The 20,620-nt window shown below is 41.9% G+C and overlaps 1 protein-coding gene across 1 annotated transcript in view; it reads right to left on the bottom strand.

Moving 5' to 3' along the window:
• The window catches only part of LOC126215254 (uncharacterized), a 266,573-nt gene that overhangs the window by 9,167 nt on the left and 236,786 nt on the right, over positions 1 to 20,620 (bottom strand). Inside the window, exons 21-22 of the mRNA XM_049941928.1 lie at positions 18,085 to 18,316; positions 13,955 to 14,294 (exon numbers count right to left, since the gene is read on the bottom strand). Coding sequence (XP_049797885.1) covers positions 13,955 to 14,294; positions 18,085 to 18,316 — 572 coding nt within the window. The remainder of the gene's footprint in view (positions 1 to 13,954; positions 14,295 to 18,084; positions 18,317 to 20,620) is intronic.

Raw genomic sequence — 20,620 nt, 5'->3', positions numbered from 1 at the left:
TTAATTTTATTTTAATAAGTTTTCAGACTTTGTCAGTTAAAATCATTACGTACAAAACAGTAAACTAAGGATACGATTTCTAAACTCTGAAAAGGGATACAAAAAATTGTTGCACGAAGTATAACAAAAAATACTTACTTGTAACTACTAACAGTAAGAATGAGACACTCTATCCCTTACATAAAATTAATTCTAAAATAGAATATTTTGTTTACGTTACATCTGACCGCAGGACAGTCCAGCGCAGAGCAGCACTGTGCGGTGTCGCTCGCTCTGTAGCTCTCTCTCTCTCTCTCTCTCTCTCGCTCCTATGGCGACACTGGCAACACACGGTCGCGGACGGGGCGCTGAACTACACTGTCTTGCGCCCGCGGGGCGCAGTTCTTGGATGAGCCTGGTCTACACTGTATATATGAACATTCACACAAAGGTCTCTCATCAGTCTCTGATAGGGTGCCCTGCACAAAACCAGTACGCCTCTGGCACCAATCAATCATCTCTAGTTGAATTGCTTGTGGAGTGGCAGTGCTCTCCCAAAAGTTGGCTACATTTTACCGGCAAGTTGAAAGCCTATTGTGAGAATGTGATGATATCTAGAGATCTTTGACTCTTTCTGTGCACAATTAACAGATGCTGTAAGCAGTATGCAGTATTCCAACAAGATGGAGCAACTGCTCACACACCAAACGAAAGTAAGGCCCTGGTTGCAACATATTCTCTGAAGACAGACTTGTCAGGGGGCTCCGCACTTAACTTTGTGAGATTTTTATTTATGGGTTACATTAAAAAGCAAGTGTATGTTGACAGTCCTCACACAATAGACGATCTTTAACAGAACATTACTAGAGAAATTAACATCACACCTGCAGAATTACAGAGTGATGCTGGTAATGCCATCACACAAAGGCATGTTCTCAGCCAGCATCTCTTATAAACAGGCACCTACATGTTTTTATAATAGCACACAAGGAATGAAAAGCAGTTCATTATTACTTTGTTATTCTTTGTATACTAGAATTAAATTTTCACTCTGCAGCTGAATGTGTGCCGATATGAAACTTCCTGGCAGATTAAAACTGTGTGCCGCACCAAGACTCGAACTCGGGACCTTTGCCTTTTGCTGGCAAGTGCTCTACCATTCCACTGCAGTGTGAAAATTTCATTCTGGAAACATCCTCCAGGCTGTGGCTAAGCCATGTCGCCTCAATATCCTGTCTACCAGGAGAGCTAGTTCTGCAAGGTTTGCAGGAGAGCTTCTGTGAAGTTTGGAAGGTAGGAGACGAGGTACTGGTGGAATTAAAGCTGTGAGGACGGGTCACGAATCATGCTCGGGTAGCTCAGCTGGTAGAGCACTTGCCCGTGAAAGGCAAAAGTACCGAGTTCGAGTCTCGGTCCGGCACACAGTTTTAATCTGCCTGTTAAGTTTCATTTTTTGTATTATTTCAGTCTGGCCAATTTGAGGAGATAAGTGACAAGTTTTTAGTTCTTGGCCACACTTTTTTGTCATGTGATGTTGCCTTTGGTCAGACTGAAAGAGAGATGTTGAAAGCTGAAACAGTTTTTTTACCTGATGTTTTTGTCAAGGTATACATAAAGCAAGGCTAGCAAAACATTATACAGTCTGTAAAATGGATGCTAAGAATTCCAGAACCTTTAAGAGCGTTACCGACCTCACTACCACACCAAAAGTGTATTACAAAGTAAATTTCAGAAATTTTACAACGATGAAGTTTTCAACAGTTTGCCAGGAACTGTTTTCTAAACTAACTTATCTTCACTGGAGTCATGGGAGGCCATTTTGTGCAAGTTAGATCAAGTGAGACCACCATTTGTCAAGTGCCCACAGTTTGGATATGCCTTGCAAAATTTAGTGCCCAAATACATACACTCGTGCTCATTGCAGACTGTGGTGCCACACAAAGTGGCACTACACAAAACTGGAAGGTCCGAAACACATGCGCTACAAAACGTCACTGTTTCCTGCGCAAGTACCCCGACATCAATATGGGATATGATCACTGTGCACACATACACAGGCCGCACAACGGGTTGGCATACTCTGGATCAGGTGGTCGAGCAGCTGCTGGGGAATAGCCTCCCATTCTTGCACCAGTGCCTGTCGGAGCTGCCGAAGTGTCCTAGGGGTTTGAACACGTGCAGCGATACGTCAACCGAGAGCATTCCAGATGTGCTCGGTGGGGTTTAGGTCTGGAGAACAGGGAGGCCACTCCACTCATCTGATATCTTCTGTTTCGAGATACTCCTGCACGATGGCAGCTCAGTGGGGCCGTGCGTTATCATCCATCAGAAGGTGGGACCCACTGTACCCATGAAAAAGCGGACATACTGGTGCAAAATGACATCCCGATACACCTGACCTGTTACAGATCCTCTGTCAAAGACATGCAGGGGTGTACGTGCACCAATCATAATCCCACCCCACACCATCAAACTATGACCTCCATATGTGTCCCTTTCAAGGACATTAAGGGGGCGGTATCTGGTTCCTGATTCACACCAGATGGAAACACGGCGAGAATCACTGTTCGGACTATGCCTGGACTTGTCCGTGAACATAACCTGGGACCACTGTTCCAATGAGCATGTACCGTGTTCTCGCCACCAGGCTTTATGGGCTCTCCTGTGACCAGGAGTCAGTGGAATGCACTTCCAGGTCTCCGGGCGAATAAACCGTGTCTGTTCAGTCATCTGTATACTGTGTGTTGGAAACAACTGTTCCAGTGGCTGCGGTAAGGTCCCGTGCAAGGATACCAGCAATACTCTGTGGCCGTCTGCGGGCACCGATGGTGAGATATCGGTCTTCTTGTGGTTTTGTACACTGTGGATGTCCCGTACTGTAGTGCCTGGAGACATTTCCTGTATGCCGGAATCATTGCCATAATCTTGAGATGACACTTCGTAGCACACGGAGGGCCCGTGCTACGACCTGCTGTGTTTGACCAGCCTCCAGTCGCCCTAGTATTCTACCGCTCATAGCGTCATCAGTATGTGTTCTTTGAGCCATTTTCAACACAGAGTCACCATCAGCATGTCTGAAAACGTCTGCACGCTTACACGCTGCACCGTACTCTGACATGCACCGACAAACCTCTACGTCTGTGGACTGCTGCCAGTGCCACTGTGCGACGACTGCAGGTCAAATGCACTGCACGGTCATACCCCGAGGTGACTTAAACCCGCAAACCGCCCACCAGAGCGTTGTTTCACCATGTATCATCATTATCCTTAATTTATCTGCACGAGTGTAGAAGGACAGCAAACATCAATCACGAAACACAAAGATGTAACAAAACTACTATATTTCATGCCTTTGGCGAACAGACAGTTTTACCTGAACATCAAGCCACGAGGATGATGAAGTGCTGGAATAGATCATAATTGTATATGTGGTACATTTAAATAACTCTAAATATTAATTAAAATTTCATAACGAAGTGGGTAATTTTTTATTTCTTTTTGCTCAAAAATACAGGACGTTGAGACTTGGTTAAAAAAATCAAGCAAAACCTATGAGACTGGTGGTTTGGCTTTATGGTTCTCAGTATCTCAATCTAGTGATCATGGGGAAGTGAGCTTTTTTTTCCATTTAAAATAAGTACTACATAGACACTGTTCTGTAACAGAAATAAATTTTGAAATCTCTGAAGGAGGAAATGGGAGGTGTAGGATTAAACTGAGACCTCTCTTCCACCTGTACTGTACTGAACATCTTTATCCGCACTGTACTGATCATCTTTTCCGGCATAATTTCAATTCACATCAGTAAATGTTCAACATATCTACAGAAGATTGAATTTTTCATCTCCACCTGAATATAGGCTGCTGCTAACTTCCAAACAGATACTTTTACATTAATTGCACTGGCATATATGTGTTAAACATAACATAATCCAGACTAATCACGACTCATTATCACGTACTATTAGTAAGAGATTTAAAAAATTGCAGAACCTTTTAAATTAGGGCAATAACTCATTCTACATACTACATATAATGTTCCCTTCTGATTATGACTTTTGCTAATCACAAAAAATATATTTATAATTTGTGTGTGCATGGGCCACTTTAAATTAATTTATTTATTTTGGCTATTGTGGCTTTCTCAAGTAACAACTGTAACAACTTAAAATTGGAAAATTAAAATTTAATTTTAGGAATGAAGTCATTCTCAAAATGTTTTGTAAAAGAAATTATTTAAAAAAGTTTTACCACTTCCTGCCTACGTCTAATGTCGCATGCACTGCGATAAACAAGCGTGCAATATTTACACGAATTTCCTAGGAATTACTATAGGAAGTAATATGTTGAGCAAGTGAATACGTACTTAGAAACCTGTTTGACATAATGTTGTTATTTTAGTGAACTGCTAACTACTTTCATATGGATGACAAGGAATCCTATTTTTTATGAAGCGGACACGAAATAGATAGATACAGTTTACATGAGGATGATGTCCTCTTTAACAAATGTTTGTGCATTGATGCACTTCATGTTGTGGTAGGAAATGGTGAAACTTTAAAAAAATTTTTTTTTTTCTGAAAAAGAAAGAAAAATTGAGAACAGAATGTATCACTAAAATAGAGCTACTTTTTAATAATTGTATGTAATTATAGCTGTTAGTTGACAACAGCACAATAGTCCAAACGACAATTGTAAATACTCGCTTTGTCAGAAAAGTTCTGGGACAAGTTTTTTTAAAAACAGAAAATCACACTTACCAATTAGTGATCCTTACTCCTACTGAAGTAGTCTCCTGGCTATCTATATACTGTTGCCAATGTTTCTGGAGCAAGCAGGGAAATTTTCAACTGGGATACTTGTAATCTCATTTGTCACAGCCCGATGGATGTTTGTGATAACTCGATTAAGCTTTCGGTTGCCTTTTCACTTGCAGAAACTAGAAAAAAATCGAAATGGGAGAGGTCGGGGGAATATGGCGGATGTGGGATGGCAATAACAGAATGTCTGGCCAGATCCTTGATAATAGAATGCCACAAGTAAACATTTCAAGATTTTGATGTAAAGAGTTTGGTTCACTGTTTAACCTAGAGGAACATACTTGTAGTGAACTAATCCTTTACTATCAAAGAATGTGATCAACACCGTCTGTCCTCGAAGGTTGTCGTCCGACTTATTTTTAAGGCTGGTGATCCAGACCCCACCTTTCAACACTTTGAAGCTTCATGTGAGGGTCATACTGGTAGCACCAATTTTCATCCCCATCAATAATCTTTGACTGAAATGAGGGACTAAGTCTGGCTCTATCCACTAGTCCAGCAGAAATTCATCTTTCCTCTTTCTGTTCATCAGCGTGCACGGGACAAATTTTGCATTACGTTACCGTTTCCCTAAATCTTCACGTAAAATCTTATGACACACATCACGATCAAATTAAGTTGTTCTGATACCACACGCACAGTTACATGACGGTCTTCTTGCAATAGCTGCCTTACACGGTCCGTGTTTGCATTAGTATGTGCTGCACAGGGGCAACCAGCTGTGAAATTGTCTTGCACTGAATCTCTGCTTCGCGAAACCCTCTGTGCTACTTGTAAACACAACTTCTTGAAAGTGTCTCACCTGCATATGCTTGGTCAATCATTGGCCACGTTTCACTAGCGATTTTCCTGAATTTAATTCAAAACTTAATGTTCACTCTGTTCATAATCAGAATCCACTGAGTCACCATAAGTGATGAGCCAAGAACCCAACCAGTATTTTGCTAAACACAGCCCAGCCACCTAATGAATTTGCACAGAAATATGGCCAAGGTTATTTCGAGTGCGCTCTCATACCAGATAACATACAAGCAACATTTGTTCCTTTCCAGTATTGTGAACTCAGAAATAAAATAAAAAAAGTTTCCTGGAACTTTTTTGACAAAAGGAGTATATCAATTTAACAACAGGAGAGACTGAACATATTATTTCCAAAATGCTGTAAGACTATGGATGCAAGTTAACATAAAGTAATATATTTACAATTTTCACACATAAAATGTATATACTTCATGGAGTGTTGTTATTTACCTCAACTGTTGTCCAATGTTAGCATGTGTTAATGGGTTCCTTTGTAAACACAGGAGTGAGGTCTACTGCAAAAATAATTTCAGAAAAAAATTGAATGAAGCAAAACATGCAGCAACCAAAATAAAGAAACAAATAAATTGAAACAGCCGATCACAACATGTACAGAACACAAAGCACAGAAACAGATATACACACTGCACAAAAGAGTTAATATGATTACATGCTTGTCTGTAAAATAAAAAGCTTCATCTATAAGCAACCAGAATAAAAATAAACTGTGACTCGTAGAGCATTGCCGATATGCTATCTTCAATATCTGCAGCCACAATGATCATACATATCCTCTTGATAATCTTTAGCAGAGCAAACTAAGCAATTGGCACGCTGATGCTGCGTATGTCATTCCGTCACATACAGGGTGTTCATAAAGTCCGGGAACACTTTCAATTATTTACTACACAAGAACTAAACACTGTACAGATGTCATAAATATAGCATTTTGAAAAGAAACTCTGAAAGCTTTTTTTACAAACATTCGATATGCACGACACACCAATTTCTTTGGAGTCCTTACGAATGTCTCTCGTACGTGCTCCACATTTACTTCACTCACACTGGGACGTCCACTTCTCTTTGCCAGGCACAAGAAACCCGTCGTAATGAATTTGTTGTGCCAGTGGTAAATGGCCTTCCTCGTTGGTGGATTCTTATCATACTCAGTTCTAAAGATCCGTAGAACAGCTGTAGCACACTCGTTTTTGTCGAACTCCAACACGCAGAAAGCTCGCTCCGCATCTGAACTCTCTGTGTTTGTGACTAGCATTAACTATCGGCAAACTACCAAACTGTGCTGTGGCGGTACACATGGGGGTGGGGGGTGAAGGGAACCTTTCATGGAAAATGTCGTATGTATGATATCTGTACAATGTTTGTTTCTTGTGCAATAAATAACTGGAAGTGTTCCTGGACTTTATGTACACCCCATATTAGTGGCCAGAATCTGCAAAATCAGATTTGAGGTAATGGTGAACAGCATACAAAGATTTTTTTCAGCAGATTGTGGGCAAAATATGGGAAACGGATTACAACAAAGAGAATACTATAAAAGTGTCAGTAGTTCATCAACAAACGAACACAGTGATAACTGATTTTATTCAACATACAGAAATGGAAAGGCGCCAATGTTTTTCCTCGTACGGTCGGTGAGAACTTAGAGCTAGGCCCAAGGCAGATGCCTCGCAACAGTTCTTACAAGGTGCCATTCCTGCAACTAGCTGTGCATCAAAACACAGCACAACGTCTGACAACATTATACAATAAATATCGTAAAACAGTACAAGTCTGTACAGAGAAAGCTGTTAGCTCTCCCTGTCAAGTTTTGGGTGGAATAAGGCATTTGACAAGACACCAGAAGGTAGTCGACATTATCGACACTCCAGAATTACACCGACACTGGGCCACAATGTGTGTCACACAAAAGAAGTGATAAATTCAGACTGACACCTGTGTTAGTCCATATTATTGTACTATATGACACAGATGTGCATCATAAACCTTCAGTGAACGTAGTGGCTAGCCTGATCATCTGACAAGTTTATTCACCTTTTTTGGTAAGTGATAACCAGTCACGCTTTTTATGTACTTGGCAACAATCTGAAAGAGTTGAGAAACGGAATGAAGAGGGAGTGGGAGGGGGGGGGGGGGCAGATGTCGCAAATGAGTAAGTGAAAGGCATACTCGTTGCCTTTTCCAACCGTAGAGGTGTGGCCTACGAGATGATCGTGTCAACTAAATGAACGGCAATCGTATGACATTCCCAGCCTCCTGTTTTACACGAGAGTATCGCTCTTATAGCCCTTCTGGCAAGTTGCAAGGGAGACTCGGAAGAACTGCAAAACTGAAAAAGGAGTTTACAGCACACTTGACACAGAAAATGCCTTTAGGATAAATGGAGTAATCAAAGGTGATAAAGAGTAGCAAAAGAACTGGAAGTTTTACCTATGAAGTCTGATCACACGAGATGGCCGATGCGAGGAAGACACTGGCAGTAAACACACACAGGCAAAGAAAGCTTTCTTCAGTATGAGAGCCCTACCAATGTCATATACAGACATGGAACAGAGGGAGAATTCCTGAAGGTGTAGGGCTGGAGCAGAGAACTGTACGGAAATGAAATGTGAGCCATCGAAAATCTGCGGGAGAATCTGAAACATGAAGATATGAAAAAATAAGAAATTAAAAGTACAAAATGATGTAATACGAAGAATAGGTGAGAAAAGAAATCAATGGAAGATCTTTACTAGAAGAAGAGCTGAGTTACTTAGACTTCCACTGGTTCCAATAAATAGTTGACTCAGTATGAAAATGGCAAAAAATTGTAGCAGCAGACGAAGAGTGCAAATTACAGGAAATATTGGGTGTTGTAATCGTGGAGGGGAGGAAAGGTAAGCACTAGGTAAGATGAGGTGGATGACTGAAATAAAGCAATCAAAACATTTAACAGGAATCCAACACTTCCCTAAACAACCTGAGCACTCCTGTCAAATCTGACTTTGGAGGGAACAGTCTGAGCCAATGATGACTATGCAGTTTTAGAATAAATTTTTCATTCTGCAGTAGAATGTGCACTAATACAGAACTTCCCGGCAGATTAAAATTGTCCGCCGTACCGGGACTAGAACCCAGGACACTTGCAATATCCTTTCTTCCGGGAGTGCTAGTACGACAAGTTCCGCAGGAGAACTGTTGAGGAGTCTGGTAGGTGGGGACACGAGTCACTAGTGGAAGTAAAGCTGGGAGGACAGGTCGCGAGTCGTGCTTGGATAGCTTAGTCAGTATTGCACACAAAAGGCAAAGGGCCTGGGTCAGAGTCCCAGTACGAAATGCCTTAGTGTATCTGAGCCTACTCCCAACAACTGCACCTTTTCCCGAAATCGTCAATTACTTTAGAACAGATCCTGGATATCCCGACACAGTTGGAAGCAGGCACTCATAACTTAGTGCTGGCTCCAATGACTTTTGTGGCAAATACTTTGGGTAAAATGTTTTCAGTAAACTTGCTGTACAAAATTCAGATAAAATCCCAAACTTTCTACGATGATCTCAATTATCTTCGTCAGGGGCTCTGTCCGATTACTGTGAAACTGGTGATGCATCCACCTTTATACCCAAAGGACAGCATCTGATCAGTTGGTTTGCATCAAAAAGACAACACGGAAATGGCGCATACTGAGCTGGTGCCCTCTACATCTTCAGATTACGTTTGCACAATCTATCCAATGTCACTAGCAGTGCCATCATTCGCATCAGGTAGCTAAGTGCATAATCGATGTCTCTATTGAAGTTTTCATCACAGTCTAATTTTACAGTCTGAGGTAGAAAGTTCAATAGTTTAATTTTGGACTAAGTGATTAAAATTTCAATAGAAACACCAGTTACACACGTAGCAGTGCAGGGTAGTGTGCACTTGATAAAGAGTACAGAAGAAAACTTCTTGTGGTTTATCACCTGATACAAACGATATCACTGTAAGTGACATTGGGTAGAGTGCACAAACCTAATCTGTGAACATAAACACTACTTCGATACACGCCATTTCCGTGATGTCATCATGACATAATCTGGCCAATTAGATGCTGCCCTTTTGGCACGAAAGTGGGTATTTTGCCCGTTTCAAGCAGTGAGACATATCTCCTGACTATGACGACGGAAGTAGTCATCGAAAGATCGAGATTTTATGCAAATTTGACATGCAAGATTACCGAGAACTTTTTATCCGTAACTTACCACTGCTTACTTTACGAAATCTGAAAACTTTGTTCCCTAATGTATGGTTTTTCATTAAACACGGATATTTATATCAATAACAAATGATCGAACTTTACTTTTTTGTATCAATTTACACCACTGACAATTCATTTAGCATCAGTAAAACTGTGTAATATCACCAACACAAGTTACTGTTATACTATATTATCAATGTGTATATATAATTAATACAAGTTTCTGTAACTTTTTGCCTAATTTAAAGAGGAGTGACTAATGTATGCATGATGGAAAACAAAATCATTTACAGCAAACACTTAATAATGTTGAAAGACGTTGCAGAAAAGAAGCAAATATTTCCATAAATTGCTGGATGCCAACCACAACTGAACAAAATATGAAGTTGCTATTATATTATCTTCAGAGTCGACAAACCTGTTTCAAGCTCGGCAAACTCAACATAAACAGACTTTATGCGAATGATTTTAAGTGCGTTAGATAAAAACTTATCACAAACATTCGAAGCAACTCCCAGGAGTACTTTCCGTACAAGAAATAGAAATGTATGTGTACACATCATTTTATACAATTTGGTCACTCAAAGATTTTCCACCTGCTACATGGACAAATGAAGCAAAGAACAAATTACTGTTAAGAGACCACTGTGTGTCCTGTTAAAGGTCTCATTCTACCTTCACAAGTCCTCACTGAAACAAAACATGAAAGCCTTAACAATGTTAACTGACTTAACCTTTAAAATAGTTGCAAATATTTTCTAAACCACTTTCTCCCTTCTTTCCCCCTACTGTATTGTTCTTCCAGCAAAACACGCTTTTGGTCATTCACACTGTCCTTCATAAATGTCTGATGTTACAAGCAGGTGTAACCTGACTGAAATCTCATATTGCACAGCAGTACTCAAATGTAAGCTGGACAAACGATTTGTAAGCAAGCTCTTCTCACACACAAACTGCAGTTTCCTAATAACCTACTTACAAACTGCTACTTAACCTGTAACTACAGCTGAGCCTCGTAAGGGAACCACGACCTTTTACTCGGCAAGCCGAGGATACCAGTATCGACAGCGGTACGACGTACTACTGTCACGCGTCGCGGGTTCTCTGGAACTCGGAGACGAGCGTGCTTTTTTTCGGCGGAGCACGGTTTTGTTCTTTGGTTCGACAATGCACAAAAACTAGCAATCGCGTGCCAATATGCAAAGAGAGTCCTCGTTCAGGTTTTGTGCAGAATAGTTGTGTGCCTAAACTACTTGAACAGTTGGTAGGAAAAAATGTGTGTGATGATTCAGTTTATTCGTGGAAGGTGTGCAACTTTGCTTCCACCGTTTTCTCCCCAACATTTGAGGCTTTAATGAAACAAACTGGTTACACACGTATCATTCAAAGTATTTTCCATCGCTGGCCACTACTTTCTCCCATCTATCGGGCACTGTACGAATCCTGTGTTGAAAAAATTGTTCATCTTTTGAAGTGCTCCATGAATCGATCCAATTCGTGACTTCTTCACGAGATCAGAAGTGTCGGTCAGCCAGGCCGTGCGCCATTGATCTAAACAGGTGATAGAGGGAGCAATGTCACGAGAGTACGGCAGCTGGGGTAGGTCTCACCACTTTAATGTTTCCAAGTACGTTTTGATCTCTTTTGCAAGCGTTGTCGTGCTGCAAAATCACTTTATCGTGCCTCTCGCTGTATTGTGACCGATTGTCTTTTAATGCTCTGCTCAAACACATTAATTGCGTTTGATAACGAGCACCTGTGATTGTTTCACTTCGTTTTAACACCTCACAGTACTAGACGCCGAGCTGGTCCCACCAAATGCAAAGCACAATCTTGGAGCCGTGAATATTCAGTTTGGCCGTCGACGTGGTACAGAGCAACTGTTCACAAACACAAACGCCATTCAACGTCTCCTGGTTTCAGCTCACACGGGACACCAAGTTCCTTCTTTTTGAATTGTGCCCATAGCCTTAGGACGTTTTGAAATGGCTTGCTGTGTCACTCCCACTAATCGTGCCAATTCTTCTCGAGTTTGACGGGAGTCTTTGCTCGGCAATGTCTCCAATTCTGCATCTTCGAAAACATTCTTTCCTCCACCACTATGCCGGTCTACGACATTAAAATCTTCGTTCTTGAAACGTTGAAATCATTCACGACACGTTCTTTCACTAATAGCGTCCTTACCATATGTACTTGAGAGCATTCGATTAGACTCGGCTGCTGTTTTCTTCACATTGAAACAAAACAGTAACACCTCCTGCAAATGACGAGAATTATGCTCGTAAACTGACATTTTCAATAGTGACCAGCTTTATGATGCAGACAAAAATCGACTAACGTTTGAATGAGGTTATGTTGACCGAGGTCCGAGCTAACTGCCTGATGTCTGTGATCTGTTTCTTTCGACCGCTACTTACCACTGTCATCACCTATCGGCAAACGGCGGAAGCAAAGTTGTACACCTTGTACAATACCAGCGGAGGAAGCAGTTCTGTCATTCTAAGTCGGTCTCTTCCGTAGGTGCAAGACATTATTTGAAGAGTTGTAAAAAGGCTGCTGTGGAATGTTGCAAGGTAAATGATTAATTTATACAGCAATGGCAAACTTCACTCTGAAAGTGGAATACATTCAGCTTAATATGTGCATGGTCGGGTCTAGGCACTGTTAGAAGTGTGGTATTTGCATGAAGTAAAATAGTATGCACTACTATCCTCCCAAAGCAAAATTTTTACACCTTTAAGAACTTTGAGATTTGTAAAGTAAAGAGAGAGATTTTCATATTAGGTAAGATGGTCAGATCCCATATCCACGCTTGACCACTGAAAATTTAAATACCGGGGAAGGAAGACATTGCAAACACAATTGTTCGTATATTCAGAAAGGCCCCAAATTCCACAAAGAGATCGATTATCAACGTCAAAAAGTCAAGAGTGCCATGTGAGCAATGATATCTGACAGTCTCATATTTGTGTTTAAAAAGAATACCTCTGCCTATGTTAAAATTAAATGGTGACTGACTAAAATGAAACCTAAATTAATGTCACTATTAGCACACAGCCATGTAACACCACTGTAACATCTCACTTTCCATGTTGATCACCCTTATCCATTACTCATTGTCATGAACTAAGTATAGGGTGCTTTTCTTATTCAAACTAACAGTGCTGGAAAATCTGTAGCAAGTGTTACAGACCCAATGACCATTCCATTTGGCATTATTACCCTATGTTATTACTAAGACCAAAGCTGTGAGTAATGAGTCACCTACCTGTACACATCCATCTCATTGACAACTTTACTTTGCTCTAGAATGAGATCTAGCTGCCTGTCTTCATATCAGGCTGATATTCTTCAAGATTTCTCCTCTTATTTTCTCTCAAGTTAACACTTCTAGAAACAATTGAGTTACCCGTCAAGTGTCAGACTGCCAATAGGTGAAGACACAGGTATCTCTAGCAAAAAGTTGTGTGTCTTCTGGGATAAGGCAGTGAGGGAGTCTTTTGGATGTCTCGGACCCTAATGTAAGCATCAAAATTTCCAGACACGAGTCAGAGAAGACTTATGCTCATAACACAGTCTCACCAGGGTCCACAACAGTTTTACAACTGAGCAAATTTTTGCTATTTTTGGCTGGAGTGCCCTACCACTACCATCTTAAAAGTCCCAATTTGGCACTATCATACTTCCATCTGTTTACACTTATGAAAGATACACTATGTACTCAACATTTTCCAGGCTCAGATGCAGACCTCAAAGGTGTACGACAATGGCTAGTTGCTGGTTCAGGTTTTTATGAGAACAGCATGCAGGACTTTTTCATACCTGACCAAATTGCGTAGCAAATAGTGCTGGTTGTGTGAAAAAATGATAATTCCGTGGTTGTAATACTGCTCTAGTTAACTATATCAGAGTGCTTTGTATTGTGGTTTCCGAGAAAATAAAGGGGAGCCATTAGTTTCAAAATGACCCTCTACAAATTGCAGAGGCGAAATCAGACTAATTTAAGCAGTCATTCCTCCTGCACTACATATGCTGACGGGTAACGCTTGCCGTGCAGGTCGCTGCGGTTTGCACAGTACACAGTGCCCAGCTTATTTCGGCCAGCCTACAGCGAAGTCTCACCGTGGAGAGGTGGAGGCACCCGTCGCCCCCGTGCCCGCCGTCCTCCCCGCAGACACCGACACGGGCCGCCTCTGCTGCTGACGGGTGCCACCGCCCCGCGCCGCCCCGGTCTGCCCGTACGGCAGACTGCTCGGCCGCGGAGCGGGCGCACCAGAGGAGACGCGGTCCACCCTGCTGGGCCGCGGGATCCCGCGCTTACCGGCCCCCGCGACAGTTCCGTTCTCGGTGGCTTCCGCCGGCGCCGGCGGAGATGTCTTTGCGGAAACTGGTGTAGAAGGCGGCGCGGAGACCCGCCTCGAAGATGCCGGTGTTACAGATGAAGAGCGCCTCGTCACTATGCCTGTATAAGAATGACAGTGTCAGTAACAGTATTGAAAGAAAAATTAAATTTAGTAGGAATACGATTGTTTTCTCACCCACATTGCTCGTACAAGGCCTGGAAGATTGAGAAATTCATATTCTCTGGGATATCCGTACATACGTTCTACTCGAGAACGTGCTCCGAGAGAATGTCGGTTTCCAGGAGAAGCCGAAACTAAAAACTCTTAAAATGTGGACTGAACGGAATCAGGAACAGCACAGGAAACGAATGCAGTAATACTGGGCTAAAATTAATGCCCAGTCAAAGGGAAAAGGAGAAGTGCATGTAAAATACCATGCTTCAGAGATGGTCAATATGAAAAGGAGAAGAACTAATTGAGAAACTGTCAAAAATTGCAAGCAGACAACATGAGGATCTGTAATTCCAAGTATATGCCAAAAGAAAAAATGAAACTGTGGGACAGAAAATCAACTAAATTTGCTTAACAGAGATAACCAAATGACTATATATGGACTATGTGAAACAACTTCTTGATCTTTTAGCAGCAGTTAATCATTCATCCCCAGGTGGATCAAGTGTTCCTAGCAACTGGAAAAATGAGCAATCATTCTTGTTTTCAAGAAAGACCACTGAACATATGCACACAACTACAGGCCCATACCACTGATCTCAAACCGCCGCGTAAGTCTGTAACACGTTTTATGTTTACCTACTATGAGCCCTCTGGTTAATGAAAAATTTCTCTGTGTGAATCAAAATGGATGTTACAAACAATGGTAGATTGTCATGCAGCTCACTCTGTTCGTCTGTGAGTCCCAGAGGGTAGTAGATGTAGTAGATACTGGTGCCCAGATCAAAACCATGTTCCTTGACTTCTGTAAGCCATTTGATAATGTTCCACACAGTCACTTAATGAACAAAATACGAGCACACGGAATATATTGACAGTTTTGTGATTAGACTGAAGAGGTGCTATCAAATAGAACACAGAGACGCATCTTCACATGTAAAAGTAATTGAGTGTACACCGAGTGTGTGCTATAGGAGTGTTACCCTTCACACTACTTATAAATGACGTAGTGGATAAAAGTGGAAGTCCCACGAGGCTATTCACAGATGATGCTGTTGTATACAGAAAAGCTGCAGTATTAGAATATTGTGCTGCAATGAAAGAAGACCTTTGTAGGAGTGATGATTGGGAGTTGACCTTCAACATAAACAAATATAACATACTGAGCACAAATAGGTGGAAACTGTACGATTACATGATTGCTGCACAGTCACTGGAAGCAGCCACATCCATTAAATATCTGAAGGGTATGTGTACTGAACAATTCAAAGTGGAATGACCACATAAAACTAATCATAACAAAGGTGAGTGCCAGGCATCTTGTGATTTGAACTATGTTTCGCCCAAAATTTTCACTTTCGTCTGTCAGCTATTCTTTCTTTAAAAAAAAGTTGTTCTCTAAAATGGCTCAGAAGCAGACTACTCTTTGGAAGAAGGTAACTCAGAAAAACCCTCATTCGACAGCTAATTTAATGTCACACTCTGTCCACGACACTTATTGAGCACAATTGATGCAGGAAATGGAGAAGATCCCAAGTAGAGCATCATGTTTCATCATAGCTTAATTTATTAAGTGTGAAAGCATCAGAGAATGACCGTCCAGCTTCAGTTGGTGACACTACAAGGTCATCACTTTGTAGTTTACTGTTTAGAATTCCAAGACTGTACATTTATAGAAAGTCAACCGACATATCACTTCCTCCTACGTATGTCTCCTGGAGAGACCAAAAAGCTAAAATCAGACACACTCAAACTTGCAAGGAGGCTTACCAACAATTGATCCTCCTGTGGTTCATTCGCAACTAGAACTGGAAATGGGTAAGTGACAGAGGCACACAAAGTACTCTCTGCCACACAACAAGATGGTTTATGTAATACAGATATACTGTAGAAAGCAGAGGAAATTATACCCAGCTTTTAAAACTGTTTGTTCCTTCCTCAGGGAGGAAAGGAGGGGGATCAGGGAAGGTCGGACAGACAGAATAGAGATCACGAAAGACAGCGGTCTCCTCTCGTGCTCCCTGCAGGTGAATCGCATGCAGCCTGCGGTCTGACGGGCCTGCTCCTTTCTCCCTAACCTGACATTTCCTGCCAGATTAACCCTTTCGCGGCAACAGACGAACTATTTGCTTTCCGTGCCGAGGCCGACTCGTTTCGGCTGTTCTGCTCACCAAATTCTGGTGCTCGTGCAGAGAGACGGCATTCTGTCTATTAGGTGAGAAAATCTGATTTTTGAGCATCTTGTAAATGATATTTTTACTCAATAAAGAACTCAGTTTCTTTTCATTATCCATCATACATACTGTGCTGCATCAAATTACGCAAAACACTGCACAAAATTTTAAACAGAGTGTGCAAACTATATGTACGGTTTATCTTAGTTAACACATACCAGCAAATGAAATGTAGGTAAGGTGCCAAAATTTTATTTAAAATTGAGAGCAGAAGGGTATCTCATTTTGTTCTCAAGTCAGGTGTGACACACCCAGTTCCGTTCGCGCACCCTTGCCGGCTGCTATGAAATATTTATTTTTTAAAGAAACTGTTAGGTGCAAAAATGTGTGCCCTGAAATGAGGGACATCCTACCCAAGATACTTTCCACCCCTCCTGAAGTAGTATTTCATCACCCACCCAGCCTCCACGACATCTTATCCCGTCCCAATGTCACTCCTACTTCCAACCCCTTGCCACAACGATCATATCCCTGAGGAAGACCCAGGTGCAAAACCTGCCCAATCCACCCACCCAGCACTTCCTATTCCAGTCCTGTCACAGGTTTATCCTATCCCATTGGGGGCTGGGCCACCTGTGAAAGCAGTCACGTCATATACCAGCTCTGCTGCAATTACTGCACAGCTTTTTATATTAGTACGACTATCAGGACGGACAGACACCGTCAAACTGTTGTCGAGAGCAAAGTAGACCACCCTGTGACACAACATAACACACACTATTTCAATGGCTACTTCACTACCCGAGCCATCTCGACCCCTCCACACCAGCTTTTCTGAACTGCACAGATGGGAGTTATCCTTACAACACATTCTCCGCTCCCGTAATCGTCCTGGCCTCGACATGTGGTAATAAGGTAATGCACTGTACCCACATCCTCCACCCAACAGTTTCCACCCTATATGTTCTATCATCTCCTCCCCCATTTCAGTTTCCCACCCTGTTTATTTGCAGCCCTCCGTTCTTTCCCTACTCCTCTCCTTTTATGTCCCTTTTCCCCCCACCTCCCTGATGCTGTGCCCATCGGAGTTTAGTCCCCGCACATTCCACCGGACAGTGTTCGTCTCTTTCAACCCGTACAATACTACCCCTTCCCCACCCCCTCCAGACTGCTGCTCGCATCCCACGTGATGTCGCACTCCGGCCCGAGATGCCGGAGTCGGCGGTCATGTGTGTCTGAGGTGTGCTCCATCGTGTGTACGTCTCTCTTTACTGACGAAGGCTGTGACCGAAAGCTACACGTGAGTGTCTTAATTGTGCCTCAATGTGTCTTCTTTAGGGAACAGCTACTTTCAAATACAGTGAATGAACTTGATGTTCAAGAAAAGAAAGAAAGCAAAAGAACCTGTAATGTATTTGAGACAGTTTATTTTGGAAAATAAATTTCAAGCTGTCGCAATGTCCTGCCGTACCCAGTGACGGAGACCACAATGTACAAAGTTATTAAATCTCGAGGCAGTCGGCAAGAGCACGAGAACAGATTTGTGCGAGAAGGAGCGACATACCGTTGGGCACCCTGGCGGCGGCCGGCGACAGCACGGGGATGCCGGACGGCTGCTGGCGGGTGGGTGAGGCGACGGGCCTCGGGATGCGGCTGCCCGCACCGGCACGCCCCCCGGGAGAGGCGGCCGGACCCCCACTGCTGCTGCTGTGGTTAGAAGACACGCACGACGGGCTGCTCTCCGAAGGTGAGGTGGTTTTGCTGCTGCCCCCAGATTGTGGGGACAGAGACGGTTCCTGTAAAAACACCCGAGTATCATGTGCATAACACTCTTACTCTGTTCCACTGACCTGTTAACATCCAATATTTCAGGAACCGTTCAAAATTACTCTTCACAAGTGACTGCAAGCAGGGGGAGATTACATTACTGAGTGACAAATCTATGGGAACAGTAACTGCTGTAAAATATCCATCTGGAGCAACTTGCGTGGAACGATCAAATAAAACTAGTTGGGGAAAAAGGAGATGCCAGGCTGATATTCATTGGGAGAACCTTAACAAAATGTAAGTCATCCACAAAAGAAATGACTAGTGTAACACTTGTCCAGTCAACACTTACAAGGTCGGATTAATTCCATTCTATCTCGGAACAACAACAAAACTAATCCAACCGATATGGATGATTCATAAAAAATTGACCAGGTGTGAATAAGACTTGCTCACTGAGGGTTCCGTACAGACTTAATGATGTATACATTCCATTCCAAGAATCGAGAGTCAATGATTTTTGCCGATTATCGACACTGATGTTTGCAAGATATTGGTCACAGTGATTTCGAGGCTTTTGAGAATGTTTTAATTTCAAGACTGAAGTCTGACAACACATGCCAATAAAATTTTTGTGTGGATGTGATAATAAATTAACAATTTTCAGATTTATTTTCTTTGGCTGTGTAGTGAAACCTCGTTTTTTTGCCAAATTTGATGATTCTAGGTCAACGTGAAGTGCCTTATATGTTTTCATGAGTGAGTTAATACTAAAAATTCTAACATACCCAGCTGTACCTTTTGGTTGCATTGACTTGAAGCTAACCTTTAATATACCACAAAGGAGCCCGAAACCTTAGTATGTGACAAATTTCAACTTAATATGTCTACTCATTCCTGAGAAAAATGGGTCTTAGCAGATGGATGTAACTCCCACCAACCCTTCCCCTTCCCCAGTGTGATATAACTAAAAATTAACAATTTTGGAGTTTTTCCTTTGGCTCTGCTGTGAAACTTTACTTCTTAAACAAGTTTTTGATCAGCAAGTTTGTGAGAATCAGAATATGTGACTTTGGACTGCGCTGACATAGAAGCTTCAATTTTTTACTCTGCCACGAGACTGTAAATCTTAGGAAGTGACAGACATCAACTGCATACATCTACACATTACTGAGAAGAAGGGTTTCTAACAGTCGGACAAACAAAGTGATCCAATGAGGGTTCTATTGTTATTGATTGAGGTACGAAAACCCAAAATAGAAACAAATGTACGAATGGCATATTATTTTTTGTTCAACAGATTGTTTCCTATTTTGTTCATCACTTAGCTTCTTCACACAACTCATCATGTTGGATGCACTACTTTTTTTGAAAAGTATAATAACTAGCACACGCATTAATGACATCAGATAACGAAAGCAATGTCAACCTGTACATGAATCAATGCAAAACACAGCTATGAAACAGTTGCAATCAGTGACATTAACAAACTGTACAATCTGTGTTTACATGTTGACAGTACTTCTCCAGACAGTCACCCATTTGTCGTACCGTTACACCAGCTTCTATATCCTTTCATCAAAGAATGGCGCTGCCTGGTGCTTCAGCCAATTGTTGACAGCACAACTGAGCGCATCGCTGGTTGTGAAGGTCGAGTAGTCAGCCAGGCCCTTATCTTTTGAAAGAGATGAAGGTCGGTTGGAGCCAAGTCCGGATTGCAGTGAAGATGTTAAAGAATCTTCCAGCCAAAAGGAAAGCCTTTACTTCATTTAATTCAAGTTATGAAGGAGAATGATTCCTTCTGTAATCATACACTGATGTTTGTTTCAGATTGACCTTCATATGCTTACTGTGACAGTCTTAAGAAACTCTGATGTCACAGTATTATCAGTCATTTGTTATTAAAATTTCTTTGTGGTCCCAAAAAATGTATCCGCCACTCTGAGGTTTGGCAGTGTCTGGCTGAATTTTTCTGGGACATTGGAAGAATAAGTGCGCATTCAATCTTTGGACTATTCCTTAGAGCATGTGTGCCACCCCAGTGTCCATTATGTTCAGAAATTCCTCAACCGCTTCTCGTCAAATCTGAATAAATGTCAAGGCCAAACCCAGACTTTGTTTTTCTGATGATCAGGTTGAACATTTTGGTACTAACCATACACAAAACTTCTAGTAACCTAACCATTCTGTGACAACAATGAAGAGGCTTGTTGCTCAAATCTCAAGCACATCTTCAGAAAATTTGGAAATTGTAAACTGATGATGTGTGCAGCACACAATTTCATCAATATGTTACACAAGTTCATCAGTCTCATCTTAATGTCTCTCTCTCA

The sequence above is a fragment of the Schistocerca nitens genome, chromosome 12, assembly GCF_023898315.1.
Source record: "Schistocerca nitens isolate TAMUIC-IGC-003100 chromosome 12, iqSchNite1.1, whole genome shotgun sequence".
Lineage (NCBI taxonomy): Eukaryota > Metazoa > Arthropoda > Insecta > Orthoptera > Acrididae > Schistocerca > Schistocerca nitens.
Note: the sequence above shows the minus strand (reverse complement) of the source record. Positions and strands in the feature narration are given on the sequence as shown.